The sequence below is a fragment of the Mustela putorius genome, unplaced genomic scaffold (assembly GCF_011764305.1).
Source record: "Mustela putorius furo isolate JIRA1106 unplaced genomic scaffold, ASM1176430v1.1 tig00000228_pilon_pilon_pilon, whole genome shotgun sequence".
Taxonomy (NCBI): domain Eukaryota; kingdom Metazoa; phylum Chordata; class Mammalia; order Carnivora; family Mustelidae; genus Mustela; species Mustela putorius.
In genome coordinates, this window is record NW_025421322.1 from 26451803 (window position 1) to 26475914 (window position 24112).

General features: G+C 50.3%; 1 protein-coding gene across 4 annotated transcripts in view; it reads left to right on the forward strand.

The window, feature by feature from the left end:
• Positions 1-1388, forward strand: part of NSMCE2 (NSE2 (MMS21) homolog, SMC5-SMC6 complex SUMO ligase) — a 213118-nt gene extending 211730 nt beyond the window's left edge. For all 4 annotated transcript variants that reach the window (XM_004743545.3, XM_013051756.2, XM_004743546.3 and 1 more), the window contains one exon: positions 1038-1388. In XM_004743545.3, coding sequence (XP_004743602.1) covers positions 1038-1155 — 118 coding nt within the window. In that variant the 3' untranslated portion in view covers positions 1156-1388. The remainder of the gene's footprint in view (positions 1-1037) is intronic.
• The last annotated feature ends 22724 nt before the right edge of the window (positions 1389-24112 follow it).

The window sequence follows — 24112 nt, forward strand, 5'->3', positions numbered from 1 at the left end:
CTGACTCCATCCCCAGCCTGGTTCGCCTGTTGCTCCCCGTAGAGGTAAAGGGTACCCCCAATTAGCCCGTCGGCCGGGGGCCTGCTCTGATGAAGCCCAGCCCTTCTCTTGCCTTACACTGTGCCTCTGACCCCACAGCAAGTCCTAGAGGTTCTGTTTCCGCTTCCTCCCTGATGACCACCGCCTCCAGCCTCCGCCATGCAACCCTCTGCCCCAGACCGTGGCGAGGCTCTCCTACTCTGCCTGCCTCTGCATCAGCAGCCAGAGCCGGGGTTTCTAAACATACACCACATCACGTCCCTACCCTATCTCAAACCCTCCAGGGTGTCCTCTTCATATTTAAAATATAATCCAGGGGCGCCTGGCTGGTTTCGATGGAGGAGCATGCGACTCCCGGTCTCAGAGTTGTGAGTTCAAGCCCCACATCAGGTGTAGAGATGACTTAAATAAATAAACTTTAAAAAAAAAAAATTTTTTTTTTTAATAATGAAATCCAAAGCCCCTGTGACCCTCTGACCTCCTCTTCGAATGCCCCCCCCCCTCTCTTCCCGGGCATCTCAGCCACAATGACCTTGTTTTTTACACAGGCCACCAAGCCTCTGCGTTCTCAGCTGCTGCCTCTGCCAGGGTCACATGCAGCACTTGTTCTAGATCAGCTCTCCTCAGCAAGACTTGCCCTGACTCCAGCTAGAGAAGCCTCACCCCACACTCTCTCCCTTGACCCTGCTTCCTTGCCTTTGTAGCACTTCATGCGAGCGAACCCACAGCACACGCTGTCTGGTGACTTAGGGACGATCTCTGTCCCTCACTGGAAGGTGTACGCCGTGAAGTGGGCCCTGCTTGTCCCCTGCCTGTGCTCCCACCGCTGGGCAGGGACGGGCTCAGGTAGGCATTCGGTGAATAAATGAGTCAGTGCACATCGGTCCCGATTTCTAGAACATTCTCCTTTTGGCTAAAATATCTTCATTTAAATCCTTGTGTGTGAGGGGCATTTATGCCAAGGCATCCGAGCTAAGTGATTTTCTTCTCCTTTACAGTTGCCCCAAAATTGGCTGTAGCCACACAGATGTGAGAATGTCTGATCTCATCCAGGATGAAGCACTCAGAAGGGCTATTGAGAGCCACAACAAGAAGAAGAATCGCCCGTCCGAGTAGGAGAAACTCACCTCCCTGCAGGGATGTCCGCAGCCTACCTCCTACCCCAGCCATCTGGAGAGAGCAGTGCTCCTCAGAGCACCTTGCCGGGCTGCATAGCATACTTTGTTGGGGTAAAACTTGAAGGTTTTAAGTGTAATTGGAAGCCTTTTTCTATGTCACAGCAAAAATCCAAGCATATTATATTGTTTATTTTTGAGTGTTCTATCATTTTAAATAAAACTTTGATTATCCGCAGTGTGTCCTATCCGTGCACCTCCCAAGGTGTAAATTGTTCCAGTGGTGTGGGCGTGGCGGTGCCAGGCCTTTCTGTTTCTACTGTGTCAGGCTGGTTTTTATCATGGTTTTAACTACACAAAGTCTTTCAGCGGCTATGTAACAGAAGCGTGGAGAACCCACCCCCCAGGTGAGAATTGTCTAACAGCGTCATCAATGATAGCAGGAGGTTCCCAGGAAGACTCAGCTCACTGGCCTGTGTCTGCTTTGCCCAGTAGATAAATGCTTCTGTCTGTCGTTCTGATGGACCTGTGCAGAATTGCTCCAGAGAATAGGCTTCTCGATCCAACGAAAGTTGGTGCCCCTAATGGAAACTTCGCTATGACCCTCTGAGAGCCTGAAGTATCCACAGAAGCAGCCACATCCTGACTGTCTCCACCCTGCCCGGTGGCTCTCTGCATGTGGCTTCAGGCTGCCGGGCCTTGCGGGTGTTCAGCCCTGAAATAAAGATGTGGACTGAGATGTTCTCTCATGTCCCTTCAGCCCCAGAAATCTGTGGACTCAGGACCCGCCAGATCTTTATTTTTTTTTTTTTTAAAGATTTTATTTATTTATTTGACAGAGAGAAATCACAAGTAGATGGAGAGGCAGGCATAGAGAGAGGGAAGCAGGCTCCCTGCTGAGCAGAGAGCCCGATGCGGGACTCGATCCCAGGACCCTGAGATCATGACCTGAGCCGAAGGCAGCGGCTTAAACCACTGAGCCACCCAGGCGCCCCCGCCAGATCTTTACATTGAATATCTTTGATTGTGTTCTGGGTGAAGAGTGCTGATCTATTAAATGATCTCCATAGCAGCCTTTTATCAACTAGAATAGTGAATTAAACCAGACAAGCCATCCCCTGACTATACTGGGAAGCCAAGAAGAGCTAACAGTGGCTACCATTTCTGGAGCATTTACTGTGTACCAGGTGCCAGTCCCCTGCTTTACATATGTAGGTTCACTCCGAGGGTCATCTTCACTGCCTGCTGAGAACCGTACAAGTTTCTTTTTTTTAGATTGTATTTATTGATTTGAGAGAGAGCACAAGCAGGGTGAGCGGCAGAGGGAGAACAGGGCCCCCCGCTGAGCAGGGAGCCCGATGGCGGGACTCGATCCAGTGACTCTGGGATCGTGACCTGAGCCAAAGCCAGACGCTTAACCAACGGAGCCACCTGGGTGCCAGAAAGATACAATTATTATTCCCAGTTTGCAGATAAGTAAAATGAGGCACAGAGGGGTGAAGTAACCCATAGAAAGTCACGGAGCTCATAAATGGCTTAGCTGGGACAGGACGTCGGGTAGCCTGGTCCCAGAGTCTGAATTCCTAACCCTATACTCTCCTCCTCCTCCCTATTGATTTGTTTAGATGTAGAAATACACGCAAAAGTTCACATTTTTAAAAATGAAACTTCTGTAAATAAATTTGTTAAAATGCAGGAACAATAGCTACTAGGGAGTGAAGGCCATGAAATCGTACATATTTGAGTTTAAAAGCTTAGTCTCAGGGCACCTGGGTGGCTCAGTCGGTTAAACATCCGACTCTTGATCTCAGGTCATGACGGGAGTCGTGCTTGTGGGAGTCAAGCCTGTGGGAGTCTCCCTCTCCCTCTGCTCCTTCCCACTGAATTCTTCCTCTCTCTCTCTCTCTCTCTTTCTCTCTCTCTCAAATAAATAAATAAATCTTAAAAAAAAAAAAAAAAGCATAGTCTAAAATGGCAGGATTAATCTTTGAAACATTTCATGGAATTCAGAAAAGAGGGCGACATTCAGTTGTCCACAAGCTAAGTCAATTCGAATTTCTCAAGATGCTTCATCTGAATCAGACTTCCTGAGGAAATGATGATGTTTAAGCCAGAACAAACATACTTTTCATGGAATGTGGTTCTTTTGTGAAATACTTTGTTTCCTAAACAGATAGTGACAGGCATGAAATACTTACCCAAGATTTTATTTGTGTTTTTCCCTACTCTTTCTAAAGAGAATTCTGGAATATTGGTGTGGACACCAGTATCGGTGAAGAAAAAAAAAACGCAAAATGACACCAATCCACCATCTTTGTATCCTGTGGAAAAGGTACAATCTTTGTATCCTGTGAAGCTTTTCCCTTCTTTTAGTTTTCAGAAGCTAGGCTTGATGAATTTATCTAGCCAATTAAAGACTTTGAAGTTTTATATAGAATTTATTTTCATTGAAAACTTACTCTTTGGTTATCATCATCAATCTGGCATATTTGTTAAATTTCTGTTACAGGAGTTTTCCCAAAAAGTGAAGCCTTTTCTTTCAATGAAGTTGTATTGTTTGTTGTAAGGACGGCGGGCTTAGTCAGAGGAGTCTCCGTCCCCCTGTGCCCGGGGCAGCCCGGGAGTCCTGAGCTTACACAAGAGTGACATTTGAAAACCCGAATAGACACTGGAGCTAACTCAGTTTTGTTTCTTTTCCCAGATATGACTGAATACTTGGACCATTATCCAAATGCCACGTGGCATTTTTTTTAAAATGCTAGTTCTTTTCAAGAACGTTCCATTAAGTTTAAAACACTCCCACAAACTCCGAAAGACAAGATAATTTATCGGCTGCCTTCTATAGAGCTTCAGACACCAGACACCGAGCGTCTGCTTCAAGCAGCTCCTGTAGTGGGCACTCCTTTCCCCCAAACACCCCCGGACTTGAGTTTCCCGTGAGGACAGAAGTAAGTCACAGGCCGGGCCGGCTCCAAGGCCACCGTGAACTGATCTCCAGCTGCACAGTAGGCTCCGGCCTAAATGCCTCAGTGTATCCCCAAAGTTAATCCTCCCTACAACCCAAGAGGCCGTTGTTAGCACCCCCATTTTGCAGATGGGAAAGCCAAGGGCAAGCCAGGGTCATGGAGTCGTTTGTCCGAGGTCACTCGCTTGTGTGGGGTACAGCCCGCATTGGGACAGAGTGGTGAATGTAGAGGCAACCCTCTGACCCACTAGGCTCTTGGCCCTGGGGCCGCAGAGGGCACATGAACCATCAAACCTGCACTTCGATCCCATCTTCCTCATTTCCATCACTGAAACCTGTTTTCCAGCTCCAGACTCCTGTCCTCCCCTTCTCTAGATCCTTCTACCAACGCCCCACCCAGTCCGGGCCCTCCCTCCTTGCTTCACACTTCCGGTTCTCTGACCGTTCTTCTTCCCCCTTGCCCTATTACTCTACTGGAAAACCAGTGGGGTCACCTCACAGCCTACTCGAAAGGGTTCCTGTTCGAAGGAATGGAGTTCAGGCCTGGCAGTCAAGATTCTGCCAGAGACCAGCTCCTCCCCTGTTGACGGGATAGTACCTGGGTTCCCCAGAGCCCCGGTCCTCCCCTCCTTGTTGGCAGGGCTTCCTCTGGGAGGGGCTCACCCTACTTCTCCTGGCTGGCTCTTGCCCACCACCTTTAGTGAGAACCACTCCATCCTGCCGGGCCTTAGAGTTTTTGGGTGAACTAAAAGATTTGGACTTCTTCCCAAGGTTTCCGCAGACTCTACTATTCTGTGTTTTGTGCTCAGTGAATTGGTCCTGAGGGAAGTGTCAGCCCTTTGGAAGGAAAACAGGCTGAAGGAAACAGGCTGAAGGAAATCACTATATATTTGAACCAAATGGGTACATCGCCTCCTCAACTGGCCCACTCTGTGCCATGGTTTGTGTTAGTCTCTTTAGATACAAAAATCTCCCCTCCGGAGAGCTTTCTGTCTAGTTGGGGCAGATAGATATTTGAAAAACAAACTCCATCACAGGTTATGTGAGTGCCGTGTATAGGGGACAGTGGCACAAGGAAAGGAAATACAGGAAAATTCTTGAGTAACCCAAAACTGCGTTTTAGGAAATCAGGTAACAAGATTGAAAATAAGAAGTCTGCAGAACCTGATTGGGAGAATAGGGGGTGAATCACAAGGGTTTTATTGGAAACCCGTGACGTTTGGGAGAGCTGCCTTCCAGCTTGTATCAGACTCAGGGGAAGGGTCTAACCCCTGACAAGAAGGCAGTTAAAACAGCAGGACAAGAACCCTCATACCATGCTTCGGGAACTGCTAACTGGTGCAGCCCCTTTGAAAAGTATGGCTTTTGCAAAAGGGGTTAAACATAGAAGTTACTGCACAACCCAGCAAATCTCCTAGGCAGCTACCCAAGAGAAGTCAAAACGTGTTTCCACAAAGTCTTATATATGGACATTCATTAGTAGCATGACTTTAATAGCAAAAATGTGGAAACCATCCAGATGCCCAGTTCAGGAATGGATGAACCAAACTGGGGCCCCGTACAGCGGGATATTGCCTGGTATCAGAAGAAATGAGGTACTTTTGAACTCCGTGCCATGCCATGACTGAACATTATGCCCGGTGAAAGAGCCAGTCACAAAGAGCATAGGGTGTCTGAATTAATTTCACCAAATGAGATGTCCAGAAGAGACAAATCCATAGGGACAGAATGTTGATTAGTGGTGGCCCGGAGCTGGGGGGGTTGAAATGGGGGAGAACCTTGCACGAGGGTATCACTTTGGGGTGAAGGACATGTTCTAAAACCAGGTTGCACAACTCTGGGTTTCCTAGAAGTCCCTGAATTCAGCCCTTCAAACAGGTGAATCTTACGGTGTATAAACGATGCAAGCGAGCTGAGTGGGGATTGCTCTACAGGACAGAGAGGAGCGAGCCTGTCTTCATGGTCATGGTCATGGTCATGGTCAGAAAGAGTGAGCAGCTATCAGTGCCCTAAATTCAACCAGTCATCAAGCCCCTATCAATATTCTCAGAAGTATTTTTGAAGCTTAATCTTAAAGATTAGAGTGAAATAAGAATTCTATTCAAGCCTCAGTCCCTAATCACAGGATTAGAAGTAGCGATTCCCAAGGAAGTGTTAAGGGGCACCTGACTGACTTGGTCAGTAGAGCACACAACTCTTACTATCAGGGTGGTGAGTTCAAGCCCCACACTGGGTGTGGAACCTACTTGAAACAATGTAAAAAATAAAAACTGTTCAGGTTTAAGGAGAGAAAAAGATTAAATAGTGACTGACAGCTCTAACAAACTTAATTCTACCTATTTCTATTTCTGTCTGCCCCAACTGTATATGCATTTTATAGGCAATGATCACTAGTAGTAAGTAACCAATAATTCTAATTAGCCACTTTTTTTGTTGTTGTTAAGTATAATGGGGTATGAATTATGGCCTTCCTTTTCTCTGTTTATTCTGCTTTTGGGAGGGAAGAAATTAAGTCCCTAAAAATGACCTCGTAATCATTCAGTGGATGTCAGACCCAGTACAACAATGCCGTAAACATTTATGACCACAGAAAGGAACATTTAATGGGGACTTTTTTTTAATGAACAAATACAGTCTTGGTCTTAAAAACAAAAAGAAAAAGCAAGATACAGTTATGAAAGGAAGCAACCCAAGGACCACCCTTCGTCATAAACAGAATACAAACCGGAAGTGGGGTGCTGTTAAGGGGGTCTGCATGCCCCTGGAATGTACCAGAAAGGTTGTCATTGATGGTCTGGGGGTACTCGGGCCACTGGGCTCCACGTTGGGTCCCCTCGCTGACTTTCTAGGCTACTTATGGTTACCACGTTTCACAAAGAATGTGGAGACTCTGATTAGGCCAGAGAACAGCTTTGTACAAAACATGGGGACTCTGTGAGGAAGATGCTACAGGGCAATTGGCAGGAAGTGCCACAGGAGGGCCAATTAGAAGACCTTCCACACGCAGAAGAAAAACTACTGTTAGAGTCTTAGAGAGCCAGAAACCGGCCCAGAAACCACGGGTTCCCAGGGACTACAGATGAAATTCAGAAGGTTTATGAATTTGTATGGGGGAAAAAGAATTACAGCTTTAGTTTTACTAATCTCTAATTGGAACTTAGCATTTCCTGCACTTATAAATGCAGGCAACAAACTACAGTGCACTTCACGGTACCTGCAACTTTGTCCACATAAAAAATGGTAAATATTTCCATGTTGCATTCCTGTCACTGTAAAGGTGAATTTCACTCACCTCTTTTAAAATACAGTACTTCGTTCCCTCCAGGCAGTGATGGACTAACAGATATGGGATTTGCCCTTACCTTTAGCAACTAAAAATCCGGACAACGTAGATGAAATGGTGGTTTTCAGACATTAGACAACAAGAAATCGGACATTGCCCTAGTTTAGCGCCTGGAGAGTTCCCTGGCGTCCTCAGAGAGGGGGCTGCCTGGCAGGAACCTGTGGTCGGTCAGGTCAGAATCCGTCTGAATTGAGGAGACAGAGCTGAAGGTTCAGGGAGGCAGAATTTGCAAGCAGCGGACTGGAGAGGAGACAGCCGCCCTGAGAGGGAGCTCTGGAGATGGCCAGAGGGTCTGTCTGGAGTCCTCAGCTGAGACATGACCGGCTCCAGCCAGTGAGGAAACCACCTGAGGCCAGGAAAGAACCTCCCACATCAGAGGGAACAAAATTCTGAACTCACACACGCCCTAGAATGTTCCTTTTCCCACCGGCCAGAGCGGGTCAAAGTTGGCCCTGGACTAAAGAATGTTCTCATTCTGTGTAACAATACTGAAAAGGAAGTTCAAAAGCAAGGGTAGGCAAATTTTGATGGGAAGGGGCAGCCACTGAATGTTCTCAGCTTTTCGAGACAGATGCTCCCTGTTGCAACTGCGTGACTGCCGCGGGAGCGGGAGACCGGCGGGAGCGGGAGACCGGCAGAGCCAGTATGTGAATGAACGGTGGTGGCCGTGTTCCAGTAAAGCTGTATTTACAGACGCTGAAATTTTAATAACACAATTTCCACATGCCACAAAATATTCTTCGCACCCACCCCCAAGTACCCTTCACCAGAATGAAAGATGAGATCCTACATCATTGAGGGGCTCTGGGGTGGCGCCGTCGGTTGAGCAACGCGTTCTTTTTTTTGTTTTTCTTATGATTTTATTTATTTATTTGACAGAGACAAAGAGAGCAAAAGCAGGCAGAAGCAGCAGGCAGAGGGAAAGGGAAGAGCAGGCTTCATGGCTGAGCGGGGACCCCGACATGGGACTCAATCCCAGGACCCTGGGATCATGACCTGAGCCAAAGGCAGATGTTTAACCAACTGAGCCACCCAGGCGCCCAAGCAACCAATTCTTGGTTTCAGCTTGGGTCATGATCTCAGGGTTGTGGGGTCGAGCCCTGCATCGGGCACTCGGCCCTCTCCCTCCTCCCGCTCACACACAAGCACATGTTCTCTCTCTCTTTCTCTAAAATAATTTAAAAAAAAATCTTTTTTAAAAGATCCTACATCATTGAAATGATTCTTCTGCTAGATGTAGGAGATACTATGAGTAAATAATTCAAGGTTGGTTGGAATAGAATAGAGCACAAGCATGGAACCTTCAGGAACAGGGTACTTGAGCATCCAAGGGCTGGGTTTGGTGGTGAGCGCTCCCGGGCACTTTCTTTCTGTTCTCCTGCCACACAGCGTACTTTCCACCTTGTGACTCTTGTGGGTGTGTCATCTCCCTCCCTTGGCTGTGTTCTCATTTTTTAAAAGATTCTATTTATTTATTTGATAGAGTGAGCGAGAGAGAGAGAGTGCCCAGAGGAACAGAGGAGAGGGAGTGTTTTCTTGAGGATGGAATCCATATCTGAATCATGTGTATTTCCTATGCACCAAGGTTTTATGGAATAAACTCTAGAACCATCTTTATCAGACACCCTGAAGAGCTTGTTATAAGGAAGATGTCCAGGGGCGCTGGGTTGGCTTAGTTGGTTAAGTGGTTAAGCCGCTGTCTCTGGCTCAGTTCATGATCCCTGGGTCCTGAGATCCAGCCCCACCTTGGGCTCCCTGCTCAGTGGGGAGCCTGCTTCTCCCTCTGCCTCCCCTCTCGGCTTATGCTCTCTTTCTCGCTCTCTCTCTCTCTGTCTGTCAAATAAATAAATAAATAAATAAAATTTTTAAGAATGCAGCTGCGCAGGCCCCACTGAGAATCCTGGGAAACAGATCCAACAGTCTGTATTTAACCAGTTTTCTAGCTGGTTCTGACTCACATTCCACATGAAGACTAGGCACCTGGCATGCAAAGAAAAGCCCAAACGAATTAACGTTGAGTTCATAAAGTCAAACAGAACTATACACACACACACACACACACATGCACGCATGTTACAGCTATCTAAATAGCATATTCTTGGGTCAAAAAGCTTCCAAAGATCTTAGATAAATATAAAGAGTTATGCATCTTTTCCTTTCTTTTCTTTTTAAACAATATTCTGATCAGTCCAAAGCCTGGTGACCTACTTCATCCCGATTCCACTCATCATTCCTTCCCCGCCTTTTCAGATTTTGCTTCATGGATCATTTCTAATGACGCTGTTCGGCAACATCGCTTCGTCTCCAACCCCCCAGGGCCTTGGATATGTGACCGTCTCAATTAAAACAAACCAGAATACAAAACCTCTCATGTACCTTTCCCTTTCCAAAAATTCATACATATCGAAAGCATGGAAATGAACTAGTGTGGTTCTCGAGAGAGATCTCTAACTATCTCCCTCTGCTGGATCTAGGTTCAATTGATATTTTTGACGTGAATATCGGATTCTCCAAGGAAGTGATGTTTCTCAAATACCAGTGGTTCAAACTCCCTCATCAGAGTTTTTGCCGTATCGACTTGTGGCTTGTGTTATCATTTGCCTAGATTTTACTTTAATCAAGTTACATTTAAAAAAAAAAAGTTTAGCCTTCTCCTAAATAATAATATACACGGAATTACATAATTACATGAAATTACAGGTTAGATGTGCTAAGTATATTTTAAGCATATTAAAGTAAATATGTAATTACTAAAATAAAAGAAATAGGTGTTCTTGAGGCACCTACAATCCTCTTGGGTGGCCTTTCAGGAAACTCCTGCATGGGGTCCTGCTAGGGGTCCAGGCCAGCACCCAAAGCCTTTCCACACTCCCCAGGTTCTTTTAAGAACCTCCCTCCATACACAGCTAGCACTGAAATAAAGAAGTCCCTTGAGAGCGCGTTGACACAAGCATGAAGCTTTGGCTATTAATCATCAAGGCACACCCGCCCGCCCGGCCGCTGTGGTTGGGGTTTCAGCGTGGATTGGCAGAAAGAAGAGGCCCAGGAGGGGGTTTGTGCTGACCCAGGAGCCGGGTTTCACTTGGGAAGTGTGAGCCGGGGAATCTTTCTGAGGCTCCGGGGCTGCCCGTCCTGGTTCACACCCACAGAGCTTGGCCAGGCATTCCCTCTTCTCCCCTGGGTCAGTAACCATGAGCTCAGCAGCGTGTCCCGTCTGTTTCTTTGAGGCAGGTGACATCCTTGTCAGGCATGGGAACTTCCTAGGGAGAAGCCAGCTCTTGGCACTGGGAGCACTTGCATTCTACAGATCAATTTTTCCTGTGGGTCTGTGTTTGCCTTTGAGGCAGTGTCCCACGTCTGACCATGTGTTCGAGGTGACTATTTTATGCCAGCAAAAGAAAACAAGCTTCACACCTCAGGGAGCTGAAGGTGAGGCGACAGCTGGCTGACGGTTCATGATTCACCCAAGTGGATACTGAACCCCAGGCCTGAAAGGGGCTGCCGCCCAGGGCACATATCAAGTCACGGATGAGAACCCGGGTTTGGCTACTTGGAGAGTGACAAGGGATTGCAACATGTTTTTAGCTAACCTCAGCTCTGCAGAGCCGGGCACCCGGGAGTAAGGTTTAGGGAAGTCGAGCGTCCTTCAGTGCTTTTCCCAGAACAGCTGGGCATGTCAGAGGACAAGCGTTCCAATTTCACTCTCTTTCTTACTAGCTCCGTGACCTGAGGTGACCCTATTAGCTTCTCTGCACCTCTGCAACTTCACCTGTGGAGAGGAGGGATCACCCCCGATTCTGCATGTCCCCTGGGGCTGCCCTGATCCAGGGGGACAAAACAAGTAGAAGGAATTGAGCACTAATAGCAGAAGCTTGGCTGGAAGCCTCAGCCCAGGTTCCTGCTTTCCAGGTAAGTGCATTTTATTTGAATACATGGGAATGCGTGGGAATTAAATAACACAGGAGGATCAAGCAAACTTGTAGTGGGTCACCTTGAGGGTGGGCGGTTGTGGGAGGAAGCAGGTTAGAGGGTGGGGCCGTTCATTTTCTTAAAATACATATGCGTTTGAGGGTGGGGCAGTTCATTTTCCTAAAATACATATTCGTTTGAGGGTGGGGCAGTTCATTTTCCTAAAATACATACTCATATCTTTACAGCTAATTTCATCCTTCTCAAAGAGGACAGCACAGAGGTGAATTACACTACCAGATCATGGTCCTCCAGGCATGGTCCTCCAGGAGGGCAGGAGGGATGAGAGGGGCTACAGTCTCAGAAAAGATATTTATTGCCTGGGGAAACTTGCCTAGGGCAGAGAAGAGACCAGTTTGGGTAAATGGAGGAACAAAACCACTCTCCCCGGGGACGGGTGTGAGCAAAGGTCCTGAGGCCAGTCTGCAAAGGAAAGCAGTCAGGCCGATGAGAATCCAGGTTCATCCTGGGGATCCACACGCACAGAGACACACTGGTTGCCAGGTCGGTATGTACTTACTGTCCGAGTATGCAAGGCCTGTAGAAAATACTAGAAGTGTTAGCCCTTTGTTTCATGTAAGAGACAAAGGAGAAAGAAAAGTCTCTGATTTAAAGAAGGGGAAAAAGCCAAAACCATAAGCAAAAAGACCCAAGGAGAGTTAAACCACAGAAAATGTAGAAAGAAGCTATGCTCAGGGATTTAATAAAATTTCCACATCTTAAAAGCGCACTGGGTGGGGTGTGGGAAGGGCAAGATGGAGGCCCTTGTATCATCCTTTTCTTCTCCGAGGAAGTCAACCAAGAACCACTCAAACTGTGGGCTTTGGCTGAAGGAGGAAGTGGGAAGGGGGGGGGCGGGAAAGGGGGTGGGGGAGCTGCACCTGTGCCAGGGATGAACTCTGACCTCACCCCACCCAGACCAAGGAGCTTTGCAGGAGACACACTTGGAGCTCAAGGCCAGCAGCTTCCAGCCTTCTCTGCACGCTCCTGCCCAAACTGCCAGGGGCAGACCCGGTTGAGGGCAGGCATTCCGGGCCACAGCCTCCCTCTGCCCCCCAACTCAAGAGCCCTGAGACTCCCCATGGGGCGTGTCCCTGACCCCTCTCATGCAGGAGTTAACATGTTTCCCAGGCTGGTCACCCCACAAGGGCTGGGGGAAAGGGTATCCATTTCCCGGAGTTCCCTCCGACAGATCTACCAACACACTGGTGACCCACATGCGTGAGAGGAGGCTTATGCCAATACCTTAGCCAATGCTGTCACTTTGGATTTGCAAATCTGTCCAAATTTGAGCATGCAGTTGTTGGAATTTGTTTTTTGTGTTTTGTTTTGTTTTGTTTTTCAAATGTGTACCTGTGCACATGGTGGTGGGGCTCGGGTGGGGGATACCCACCCTTCTTAGATATGGGCAACACTTGCAGATGCTAAAGCAGCTTCTGGAAGGGACCTGGCAGCAGCAATTCCCAATCCAAGGGTTTAAACCCACTGGCTGAATGTCTAGTGTTCGTTTATGTCCCCTGGCCTCAGTTTGCTCATCTGTACAATGGGGGTCGTTGTGAGGCTCAAGGAGAGAACAGATGGGGCAGTATGAGGGCCGGGCTCCATAAATCGGAGTTATTAGCCGTCTCATTTCATAAACATGCGCCGAGGAGCTATGAGGTGCCCAGCATCTAGGCAGCAAACAAAACAGATGAGAAGTGAGGGGCAACCGACGATAATCAGGCCGGATGAGCAAATGCAGGGGGCGTGGTGGTTGACAAGGACCAAGGAGAAAAATAGAACAGGCAGGAGAAAGAGTGGTCGTTGCAAGTAGAGTCATGAGCATTGGGGGCCGCTCTTGCAAACAAGCTGTTAAGGCAAGGACCTGAAGGGGACGGGGTAGTCCTGGCTGCGCGCGTATGGCAGGAGGCAGGTTCCAGGGGAGAGAACCCCCTGACCCTCCAAAATGCTGTTGCTGTTGACTCTGGGCCTCCATTCCCACTGGAGCTGGGGGAGGCAGGGGGCTGCTCTGGGCTCTTTGTTTTCGCTGATACTTTATCCCACACACTCCCAGGAGCCCCGATGGTGCCTGCAGACGGCTCTGGTCTGGGCCCCACACCAGCGGCTCCCCACCCTGGCCCTGCCGATCCATGCACGGTGTCCCATCAGCCTCTATGTTCCCTGTGGCTCTGCCCACGGGCCTGATGCAGCGCCCTGCCTCCCCCAGAGCCCTGGGTCCTGAGCTTGCCTGTGGCTTTTGCAGGTGCCGTTCCCTCGGCCTGAACTATTCCTTGTGCCCTTGGCTCCTCCTTCTACAGGGCTAGGTCCCCCTCCTCACTCAGGGTCTCAGCTGAGCCTTCTGGTGCTCCTCCAGCCCCCACCCCAAAGTCTGCCTCAAGCACTTGGTCACCTGGGTTCCCGCAGCAGCCTATGAGGTCCCCATGACAGCACAGAGCACAGCGTGTCCTTCAGCGCTTAGCAGGTGAGCCACGGGTGTTACTCATGGAGCACGTGGGAGTGGGAAAAGCTCTTCTCCCTGAGGACACTTCTCCCTCCAGCCTCTCTTGGGATCTCCTGCCTGACCACCTGGCTGGCCAGGCCTTCTGATGTTTCCTCTTTTCGGGAAGCTTCCTGCTCACACTAGGCAAGGAAGGAGCACACCCTTCCTCCTGGGCGGCAGGGGACAGGAGAGGGGTCTTTCCTGGGGTTGATCAGTCTGGCCCACAAGTCCACCAAGGGGTTCTCTCCATCACGGAGGGTGACCTGAAGGAAATCGCAAAGTTCTAGAATTAGCAGGACTTTCATGAATAGCAACAGGAGCCCTGAGACTGGTGGAAATGGAAGCGAATACTTAGAGCTCGTCAACTGATAAAAGGGGGGAAAAGAGAGTAAAGCCCTTGGGAGAGCCCTGTGAGCTCGGAGCTAGAACGTTTCTTCATGTTTTCATCATGCACGTGCTTGGGACCTGCCTCTTGCCAGATCCTGCCAAGCCCTGGGCATGGACAGATGGACAATCCCTGTTGTACGTGTGTGTGTGTGTGTGTTTGGGGGAGGTGTTGAAGCATGGATCCCAGCGGGCGCTGATGAATCTTGTGACGGGCCCAGAGGAGAGCTTCTAGATGGTGATATTGTGGCACTGATGAGATTTTCCTCTGCCCTGCCTGGGGAGGCCAACAGTGAATGCACTTGCAGCCTCACAAGGGATGTCTGGAAGTGAGTTCCTGGTGTTCTAAGTTGGAACATTCTGTGGAACAGGGAAAAACACGGGAGGGTCCAGAACAATCTTAGACCTTGCAGTGGCCGTCTGGTGCACCTGCTGTGCCCACCATGTCCAGGACCGAGGCACTCCTTTCCCCAACTGCCAGGAGTGTCAGCCGCTGGGAGCTCACAGCCTCGTCTCTCTGCCTTCCCAAGAGGCACGCCCCAAATAACGACTATTTGATAGGGGATTACCACGGGGCCAACTCTCGAGGGCCCTGGCAGCCCCAGAGCTGGGATGGGCTCAGGACTCTGTTGCAGCCTCATTGCACATCAGTGTCCCAATCTGCTTCCTTTCCCCCCACCCCCACCCCAAGAGCACCCTCAGCACACCTCCACGCAAATCTCCAGCTCATAAGCTGTTTTCAGGGAACCCGACACAAAAGAAAACCTCTATTTCAGAACTGCTTTGTACCCCATACGTCAGCTCCGTTGTGGGTCCCACTGGCAGTGTGGGCTCACCTGGGGACCCCGGTGAGTGTCACCATGTCCCGAGAGAAGGCATTCAGAGCAAAGAGAGAGCCAAGGCCATCGCTTTTCCTCGCGGAGCTGGGGACCTCAGGATTTCCAGGCTGGCAATGATCTCATCCTTTTTGGCAATTTCACCCAGGGCTTGGCAGCCTTCACCATCTGGAAGTTCTTGCTTACTTCAAACTGGAATCCTTCCTTCTGTGATGTATCCCCTTTCCTCTCCCCTTTCCTCTGAGGAGCTGTATTCTTGCCAAGAAAGAAAGTTAAAAGGGAACAGAGACATATGGTTTTCCTATTAAGACTGACGCCCACATTTTAGGAGAACAGAGGAAAACGTTCAAATTAGGGCAACGGAAATACATTTGCATGGCACCAACATTTGGAATTGTGTGGTTTTTTTTTTAAAGGTAACCCAAACAATGAGTGCCTCTTTTTGTCCAGCTTATTAAACTTTTAGAGTATTCCGGGGATCCTGGAAACCCCTCCTCGGAGGCAGGTTAGTACGGAGAGACCCGATTTGGAGTCCGGACCTCCTGCATTCAAAACATCTTTCTGCCACTCACTAGCAGGGCGACAACAGCAGCGTGACTGTGGGGAATGCACTTTGTCTTTGAGGTTCCGCTTTCCTGATCCCACGATGGGGAACACTGGCCCCCTGCCTCTGTCCCAGGATTGTTGAGAGTTAATGGGAGGACATGAAGAAGTCCAGTAAACCAAGACACACGGTTGTAGTGTTAATATTCAGCACCGTCCATAATGGTTTCCTGAGCAACTACCAAGTCCAGAGTCCCACCATGTTTTTTTCTTTTTAAGAAACTGACACGCTGATACTAAAATTCATATGGAAATGCATCAGACCTAGATCCGCCAAACAACTCTGGAGAGACAAACAACTTGGAAGAACCAAGCTGGAGAACTAAGGCTACCTGGTTTTAAGCCTTGTGGTAAAGTTATTGTGGTGTTGGCATAGGATAGACAAAAAGAGAGTCCAGAAACAGACCTATGGATAACTGACTTTTTTTTTTAAACCAAGTTGCAAAGGCAATTCTGTGGAGATAGGATGGGCCATTAACAAATAATGCTGGGACATTTGGATATACTCTATGCTCAAAAAATGAGCTTGGGCCATACCACGTGCCAGATAAAAAATTTAATTCAAAATAGATTGTAAGTGCAGGTGCAAATCCTAAAACTATGTAATTTCTAGAATAAAAAACGTAAGAGGAAAACTTAGTGATGTTGGGTTAGGCAAAGATTCTCAGATGTGACTTCAAAAGTGTCACCCATCAAATAAGTGGGTTAATTGAATTTCACCAAAATTTTAAAATTTCTGATTTTTGAAAGTTACTATTAAGCAACGGGGGAGCTATGCTACAGACTTTGAAAAAATATTTGCAAATCATGCATCTGCTAAAGGACTTACATCCATTATATATAAAGAACTCTCAAAACTCAATAATAAGAAAACATGCAACACGTGTAAAAAATGGACAAAAGATTTGAACAGACACTTCCCAACAAAAGATAAGCAGCTGCCAAGTGAGCACATTAAAAGATGCTCAATGTCATCAGTTGCTAAGGAAATGCAAATTAAAACCACAATGAGATACCATGACACGTATTTTAGAAAAGCTGTAGTAAACCTAATGTTCCTGTTGCCCGCAAATTCATATGTTGAAGACCTAATTCCCAGTGTGGTGGTGTTTGGAGGTGGGGTCTTTGGGAGGTAATTAAAGTTAGATGAGGTCATGAGAGCGGAGCCCTATTATGGGACTGGTGCTCTTATTAAGGGTTAAAGAGACCACTGTTTGCCCTCCTAACTGGCTTCACTCTTGCCCTCCCCCATACTCCAACCCAGCGAGGACACAGAAGGCGTCAGTCTGCAAACCAGAAAGAGAGCCCTTACCAGAACTGGACTACATGGACACCTGACCTCAGACTTCCAGCCTCCGAAAGTATAAGAAAATAAATTTCTGTTGCTTATGCCACCCGGTCTGTGGCATTTTTTTTATGGCAGCCCGAGCAGACGACGACGATGGCTAAAATTAAAGACTGCTGACACCAAGTGTTGTCAGGGAAGTGGAGTAACTGGAACATTCCTACCCCGTGAGAACGTAAATGGTAAGAGCGCTTGGAAATCACTTCAGCAGTTTCTCACAAAGTTAAATTATACCTGCCATGATCCGCTTGTTCTCCTCCCAGGAATCTGCCCAAGAGAAAAGAAAACATATGCCCACACGAAGACTTGTAAACAAATACTCATAGCAACTTGATCTGTAATAACCGCAAACTGGAAACAAGCCAGCTGTCCATCAACATGCGAGTGCGTAAACCAACTGTGCTCCGTCCATCATGTGTCGTCCCAGGCCCAGACCAAGGCTGTCAGGGGCTCCCTGGGCAGTGGGTAAAGGCTCAGCATCCAAGGTGGGGGCTTGCAGGTTCTAAGGGGTTGACCCTGACCTAGAGCTGGCCCAGTCCTGCACAGCTGGACCCTCAGAGACTGTCCAGGCCCTAGAGCAGAGGTGGCAGCCAGTGAGGGTTTGAAGCATGGATCTGAGTGCTGACCTGGCCACTACTGGCCCTGTGACCTTAAGCTGATCCCTGAATCCTTCTGGACCAACAGGAATAGGATTCCAACTTCAACTTAACTTCCTGCAGAATTCCCCTTGACTCCTGGCCCTCCCATCAAAGCCTCCCCACTCGAGGCTGTGTCAGCCTTGTTACCGCGTTGCTCCATGACTTGTTCACCAGTGTCCCCTAGCAGGTGGCACACAGTAGTTCAACACATGTTGTCAATTGATAAAAGCATCTACGATGTGCCAGGCACTTGCCATACGACAGCTTATTTAATTTTCTAAACAATCCGGCATTGTGGGTCTAATCATGCCCATTTTAGAGATGAGAAAACTGAGGTGGAGTGAACTGACTCACAGGAGCCTGACACACAGGGTCATGAAGAGGCGGTGCTGGAGTCTGAGCCTGGCTTATTAGACTCCAAAGCCCCTGAGTTTGCTGCCACACGGGGCTCCCCAGCCTCTACCGAGGGGTGACTTTGCCTGAACTTTCTGCCTCACTGCTGGACCCCAGGAGACAGAGCCTGCAGAGTGCTTGGCAAGGCCCCCCTGGCTCCCAGCAGTGCTGCTCCTGCGAGGAGGCCTTTGTGGACGAGAGGGTGAGCTCACCGTGCAAGGTGGAAGATGTCGGGCTGGTGGCTGGCGAGTGGCCTGTGGTTCACCTGACTGGCTCATGTTTGGGGCGTGTCCCTGAGAGTCTGGTTGGGTTTCTTGTAGGTTCCCACGGGGACTGGCCTCTTCTGGGAGGCGACTGATGCTGCCTTTCCTCCCTGACCAGGCGACGACTCCACTCACTCTTCCCAAGGCCTCAGCCTTCAGTCCCACCGAATCACTCAGGGGAAAGTCAGAGCTCGTAATTATTTGACTAATCCTCATGTGGCAACACACTGGAGATTGTTTTTTTAGCACGAGGCAGGGCCCGAGTGAGAGCTTTTCTCCCTGCAGTCTTGCCTTGTCTGGGTCTGCGGTCTGGAAGCTAGGCGCCTCCTTCCCTGGAGCCTGGAGAGGTGGAAGTGGTGGGTCTTCCAAACCCGGGAACCCACAGCACCCCCTTGATTATCAGTCTCCTGGGGCTGCTATAACAATTTACCACAAAATTGATGGCTTAAAACAAGAGAAATTTATTTTCTCACCATCGTGGAGACCAGAAGCCCCAAATCAAGGGCCTTATGTGGGATGATCCAGGAAAAAAGCTCATCTCAAGACATTTAACAACATCTGCAAAGACCCTTAGGTCACATTCGCAGTTTCCCAATGGGCAGCTATTTTCGGGGGGAGGGGGAACCATTCAGCCCCTACCTCCCAGAAGTTGCCTCTGCCAGTGCCGAATAATGGCACAGACACTCCCCTCCTTGCTGGGGGTCCCTCCCATTTGTTCTTTCCTCTCCATCCCAAGAGCCACTGTCCTATTCAGGCCCTCTCTTCTATTGCTGGGACTGGTGCAGTAGGCTTCTAACCTGCTCCACTTTCATCTCTCATTCTTTTTACTGCTCCAGAGGGACTTTGGTAACCACCAAATTATTCTGTATCATTCGTGCCTCGGACACTTTGGAAGAGCAAGTCCAGTCTTCCAGGTGTGGTGTTTGAGGCCCTGACCAGCTGCTCAGCTTCTTGTCCTGGTCTCTGCCTCTACCCTCCCCCAGACCCACCAACACTGTACAGCCTTTAAACGGACTATCCTCTCACTTCAAAATGCGTTTTGCTTACGCTCATTGTCCATTTCCCAGCCCTCTGGCCAGAAGCCCCAGGAGGTCTTCTTCAGCCCTGTCTCGTGTCCAGAGCACCTTCCTGGGCCCCAGCATTTGTCCCTCACCAGTGCTGGTCACTGACACGGCCCAGGCCTTCTTAAATAGAGTTGGAGCTCCCTGGGGGAGTCTGAGGTCACCATCACGCCCTGTGCAGAGCTCAGCACAGAGGACGCACTGGGAAAAGTTCGCGGTGTGAATGGCTAAGTCACAGTAAGTCACTCGGAAGCAGAGATCCTACTTAACTCATCGGCTTAATTCTGAGTGCATCTGCCCGCTCCGCCCCCCTCCCCGCACCTGTCTTAAAGTTGTAGGAAGTGAGCTCCTATCATGCACAGTGGAGTATGTCGAAAAGCTCCCCTTCTGAAGCTGGATGTAACCCAAAGCAAAGCCTTCCTTGGCCACCTAGGCTCAGGTACAACCTGGGCAGGTCAGTGGGTTTTTCAGAGCCTCTCCTTCCTCATCTGCAAACAGATTGGTTTTGTTTTCCTCAAAAGAGTGGCCATATAAATAGTTACGATTTGGCCCAGAAATTCTGCTCCTGGGTCCCAAGAGGAACACGTCTACCGAGACCCTCATACCGGAATGCTCAGAGCAGCCTGATTCGTCATGGGCAAAGGGTGGAAACAGCGCGGAGGCCCATCAGTGGTGAATGATACACGCGGCGCATCCGTACAGCAGACGGTTACTGAGCGGTGGAGCGGAATGAAGGAGAGAGACGTGCTACCACCTGGATGAGCTCAGAAGACATCATGCGGAGGAAAAGAAGCCAGCCATGAAAGATCGTGTATTGTACAATTCCATTTATGGGAAATACCCAGAACACGCAAATCCGTGGAGACAGAAATTAGAGTAGTGGCTGTGTAGGGCTCAGAGGGGACGGCCCGGTGGTGGCAGGGGCGTATCCAACAGGTATGGGGTTTCTTTGGGGGATGATGAAAATGGTCTCAGACTGACTGCTGTGGGACCCTATGGACCATTGCATTATGCACTTTGGAGGGTGAACTCTGTGGTAAGTGAATTATATCTCAACAAGCCTGTTCCAGAAATAACACACAGTGGCAGTGCGGCAGAAGGGTCAGGCGCCAAGGTCGTGGTGTCTTTCAAGTAGATCTGAGTTTAAATCCTGGCTCCACTGCTGAGCAGATGAGGGAGCTTGAAGAATAATAATTAACTTTTCAGAACGTCAGTGTTTTCACCTATAAAATGGAGACAATCCACATGCCTGCTTCCCGGGGCTGTTTTGGGAATACATTAGATGAGGCTCATAGAGTCCTCGGCACAGAAGGGGAACGCTTGACGTAGGCTGTCATTAGCTCGGTCTGTGCAGGATGCTGTGTGTTCTCAGCGGCGGGAGCTCCTCCGCGGCTCCGGGCAGTGGCCTACCCCTTCTCAGGAAGAAGAGGAGTGGGCTCTAACCAGGTTCCCAGCCCCTTCTCTGCGGGCACCTAAGCCACGCCATCGTCCTGCAGTGATGCTGACCACGTGTGGGGAAGACGGCCGTGGCCACTGTCCACTTCTTCCCCTCGACTCTTTGCTTTGGGTGGGCATCCCCAAGGAGGCTGCCCGGGCATCTGAGGACACTTCGGAGGTAGCGAGCTCTTTGCTCACCGGTGACCCCCGCACCTTGGCCGAAGGTTGCCCTTTCCAACCCGAGGGGCTAAGCTGGCTCCCTTCCCACGGGCTGACCCAAGCCAGCACTTGGCCACAGGGCCAGTGAGCGGGGCGTGAGGAGCTCCTGCCGCTGGGAACACCGGGCGTCCCACCCAAACAAGCCCACCCTTTGTCCGCCTTCCTGGCGCTTGCGGCCCCTCGCGGGCGCCCTTGAGATCAGTAGAGGCTTCCCCGCATCCTCCTCAGCTCCAGGGCGTGTTAACATCCCTTGGCCTCCACACAAAGAACTCCAAGGGATATCTTTAATAGGCATGGTGTTCCCTCTGTATTTTTTTAAATTTTTATTTAAGTCATCTGTACCCGCGGTGTGGGGCTTGAACTCACAAGCCTGAGACGCAGAGTCACATGCGGCTCCGACTGAGCCAGCCAGGCGCCCCTCTCTGTATTCTTCTAGTGCTCGTGAACAAACTCGGGAATATGAAAATGGGCATGATCCTTTCAAGCACCACCTCCAATGGGGGGGGGGCGCTCGGGTAAACCTCAGTGCTCCCACTGGGGACCTGCCCCTCCCCCAGCCTGTCCCTGCTCTGTTCCGTCCTCAGGGTCTCCCTGAGCACCCAGCCTCGGGCTGCAGGGAGAGTCCGCTGTGGGCCGGGTACCCCTGGGGCTCTGCCCAGCCCCCTCCACCCTGCCTCCGGAGCAGGCTCTTGTGACCACAGAGGCCCAGCAGCTGCACCAGCACAGGCTTCCCAGGCACGAGCAGAAGCTGCTCATCAGGAGCCTCTTTGCCTCCCATTACAGGACTCATCTCCCTGCCCGGCAAGCTGGGGCTCGGCTGCCCTGGGTCCCCTGCTCCTCCACACTCACCTACCCCTCTCTTCTCGCTGGAGCCTTCCAAACTCCTCAAGTGGGGCCCCTCCTCTCCTTCTTCCACCAGACCACTGTAGCTGCTTGATGGGCCCCCCTCCTTCCTCCCTGGCTGGTCTCTTCTAACAGCTCCTAAGGGACCTGACCATCCCCAGGTGGCAGCCCGAGTTAGTCCTGGAGTCGCAGAGCTGGCCAGCCATTCCTCTCCCCCGCCTGTCCCCCAGGGGCCCTCCTCAGGTGCAGCCCTGCCCCCTCCCCGTTCCCCCCTCTTCCCCTCCCCCTCAGCAAACTACCCAGCATTCCAGAGCCCACAGTGCCTCTGAGCCTCTGCTCAGGCTGAGGCCTTTGCCTGGAACGCTGCCCTTACTGGTGGCATCCAGAAAGCAGCTCCCTTACCACCTTCACCAGGAAGCCTTCCCTGATCTCACCCCACCTACACCTATCTCAGCTGGGTTTTATTAGGGGGTCCCGTCTGTGTCTCCCCCTGCTCCTCCCCATGCTCTGCTGAGCTCGTCTGCCAATGACTCAAGGGTCCTGACTGCGTCCAGTCAGTCTCTGTACCCCGGAGTCTGGTATGTTGGTGGCACTCAGTAGCTCTTTGAACCAAGCTGACTTTCGTAAGGCCCCAAGACTGTGGCAGGAAACGGGCTGTCACCAGGGCTGAAGTACACTGGGACCAGCCAGGAGGAAAGTGGTTTCCAGGGCGGGAGGAGCCTTCTCACGTCCTTAGCAGTGGGTGGAAATGGCTTTGGGTGCACGTAGGAAATGGGACTCATAGGCAGGCCCCCCGCGGCACCCCGCCGGCCCCCGCACCCTGCAGCTCAGCTCCCATGGGCTCGGCCGCCACGCCGCACGTTCCTAGACAGGTGCTCGGAAGGGCAAGGACCCCAGTTCCTCATGTTCTCACAGAAAAAGGTCCTTAGTGCTTAGAACATCTGTTTTCCATTGGTCTGAGCCGATGGGCCACGTGTTTCTCCATGGGGGCCACGAGAAGATGGCCAGGAGCAGGGCGGGGAAGAGGCTGTGGAGCCGTCCTGCCTTGTGGTCAGCTTGGCCCCGGTGATGCCCCATGTGGGTCTTGGGCAGATAAACATGGACGGGAGGAGTCTTGGACCGTGAACACCTCTGAGCCCGGAACGTGCCTTTGAGCAATGGGCTTAAACACTTAACCCACTTTCCTCGGTTCTTCCTCACAAACGGGCCCCGGGAGGCGGGTGACCCTTGTTTCATTTCAGATTCATGGAACTGGGTCCGAGCGGCTGAATCAGCTTCTCTGGGAGAAGGTGTCACAATGACAGGGAGGTTTGGCTTTGGACTGTGCTCTTTCTGATACACTCTCCAAATAAATAGTGATAATAACATAGCCTAGTTTTTTTTGTTTTGTTTTTGTTTTGTTTTTTAAGATTTTATTGGGGTAGGGTAGTGGGTGAGGGACCCTGGGAGGGTATGTGCTATGGTGAGCACTGTGAATTGTGGAGGACTGACGAATCACAGACCTATACCCCTGAAACAAATAACACATTTTATGTTAATTTTAAAAAACTGAAAATAATTTATTTATTTTGAGAGAGACAGAGAGCACAAGCAGGGGACAGGGAAGAGGGAGAGACTCTCCAGCAGACTTCACACTGAGCCCCGAGCCTGACGCAGGGCTTGATCCCATGACCCTGAGATCGTGACCTGAGCCGAAATCAAGAATCAGATGCTTAACCAATGGAGCCACCCGGGTGCCCCAGAACAACAGAACCTTGTCAAAAACCACAGACCAGCGTACATGTACAGGAAGAAGCCGAAAGCAGGCTCTGAGTTTGAAGAGCTGCGTGTCCCCCAGAATCTGAGTCACCTAGCCCTTCCCGACCCCAAATACACATGGCTCACATGGCTGCCAGGGAACCTTCTCGCACTAACCAGGCCAGGCCTGTCCTTTGTGGCCGGACCTCTTTCAGGGGCCCAGGAAGCTTCTGCTGCCCGGAAGGTCATCACAGTAGCCACCCCCAGGGTCAGGTCATGTGGGCCTCGCGGTGTCAGGGAGCTAGCCCAGGGCGCTCTTCTGAGAACCCGCCATGAAATGGGCAAGTCATTTTACATCTCAGAGGCTCAGTGTCTGTGTCTGCGAGAAGATGGGTGGAACCAGCTGCCGCAGGCACCTTGGAGTGCAGATGCGGGGCTCACAG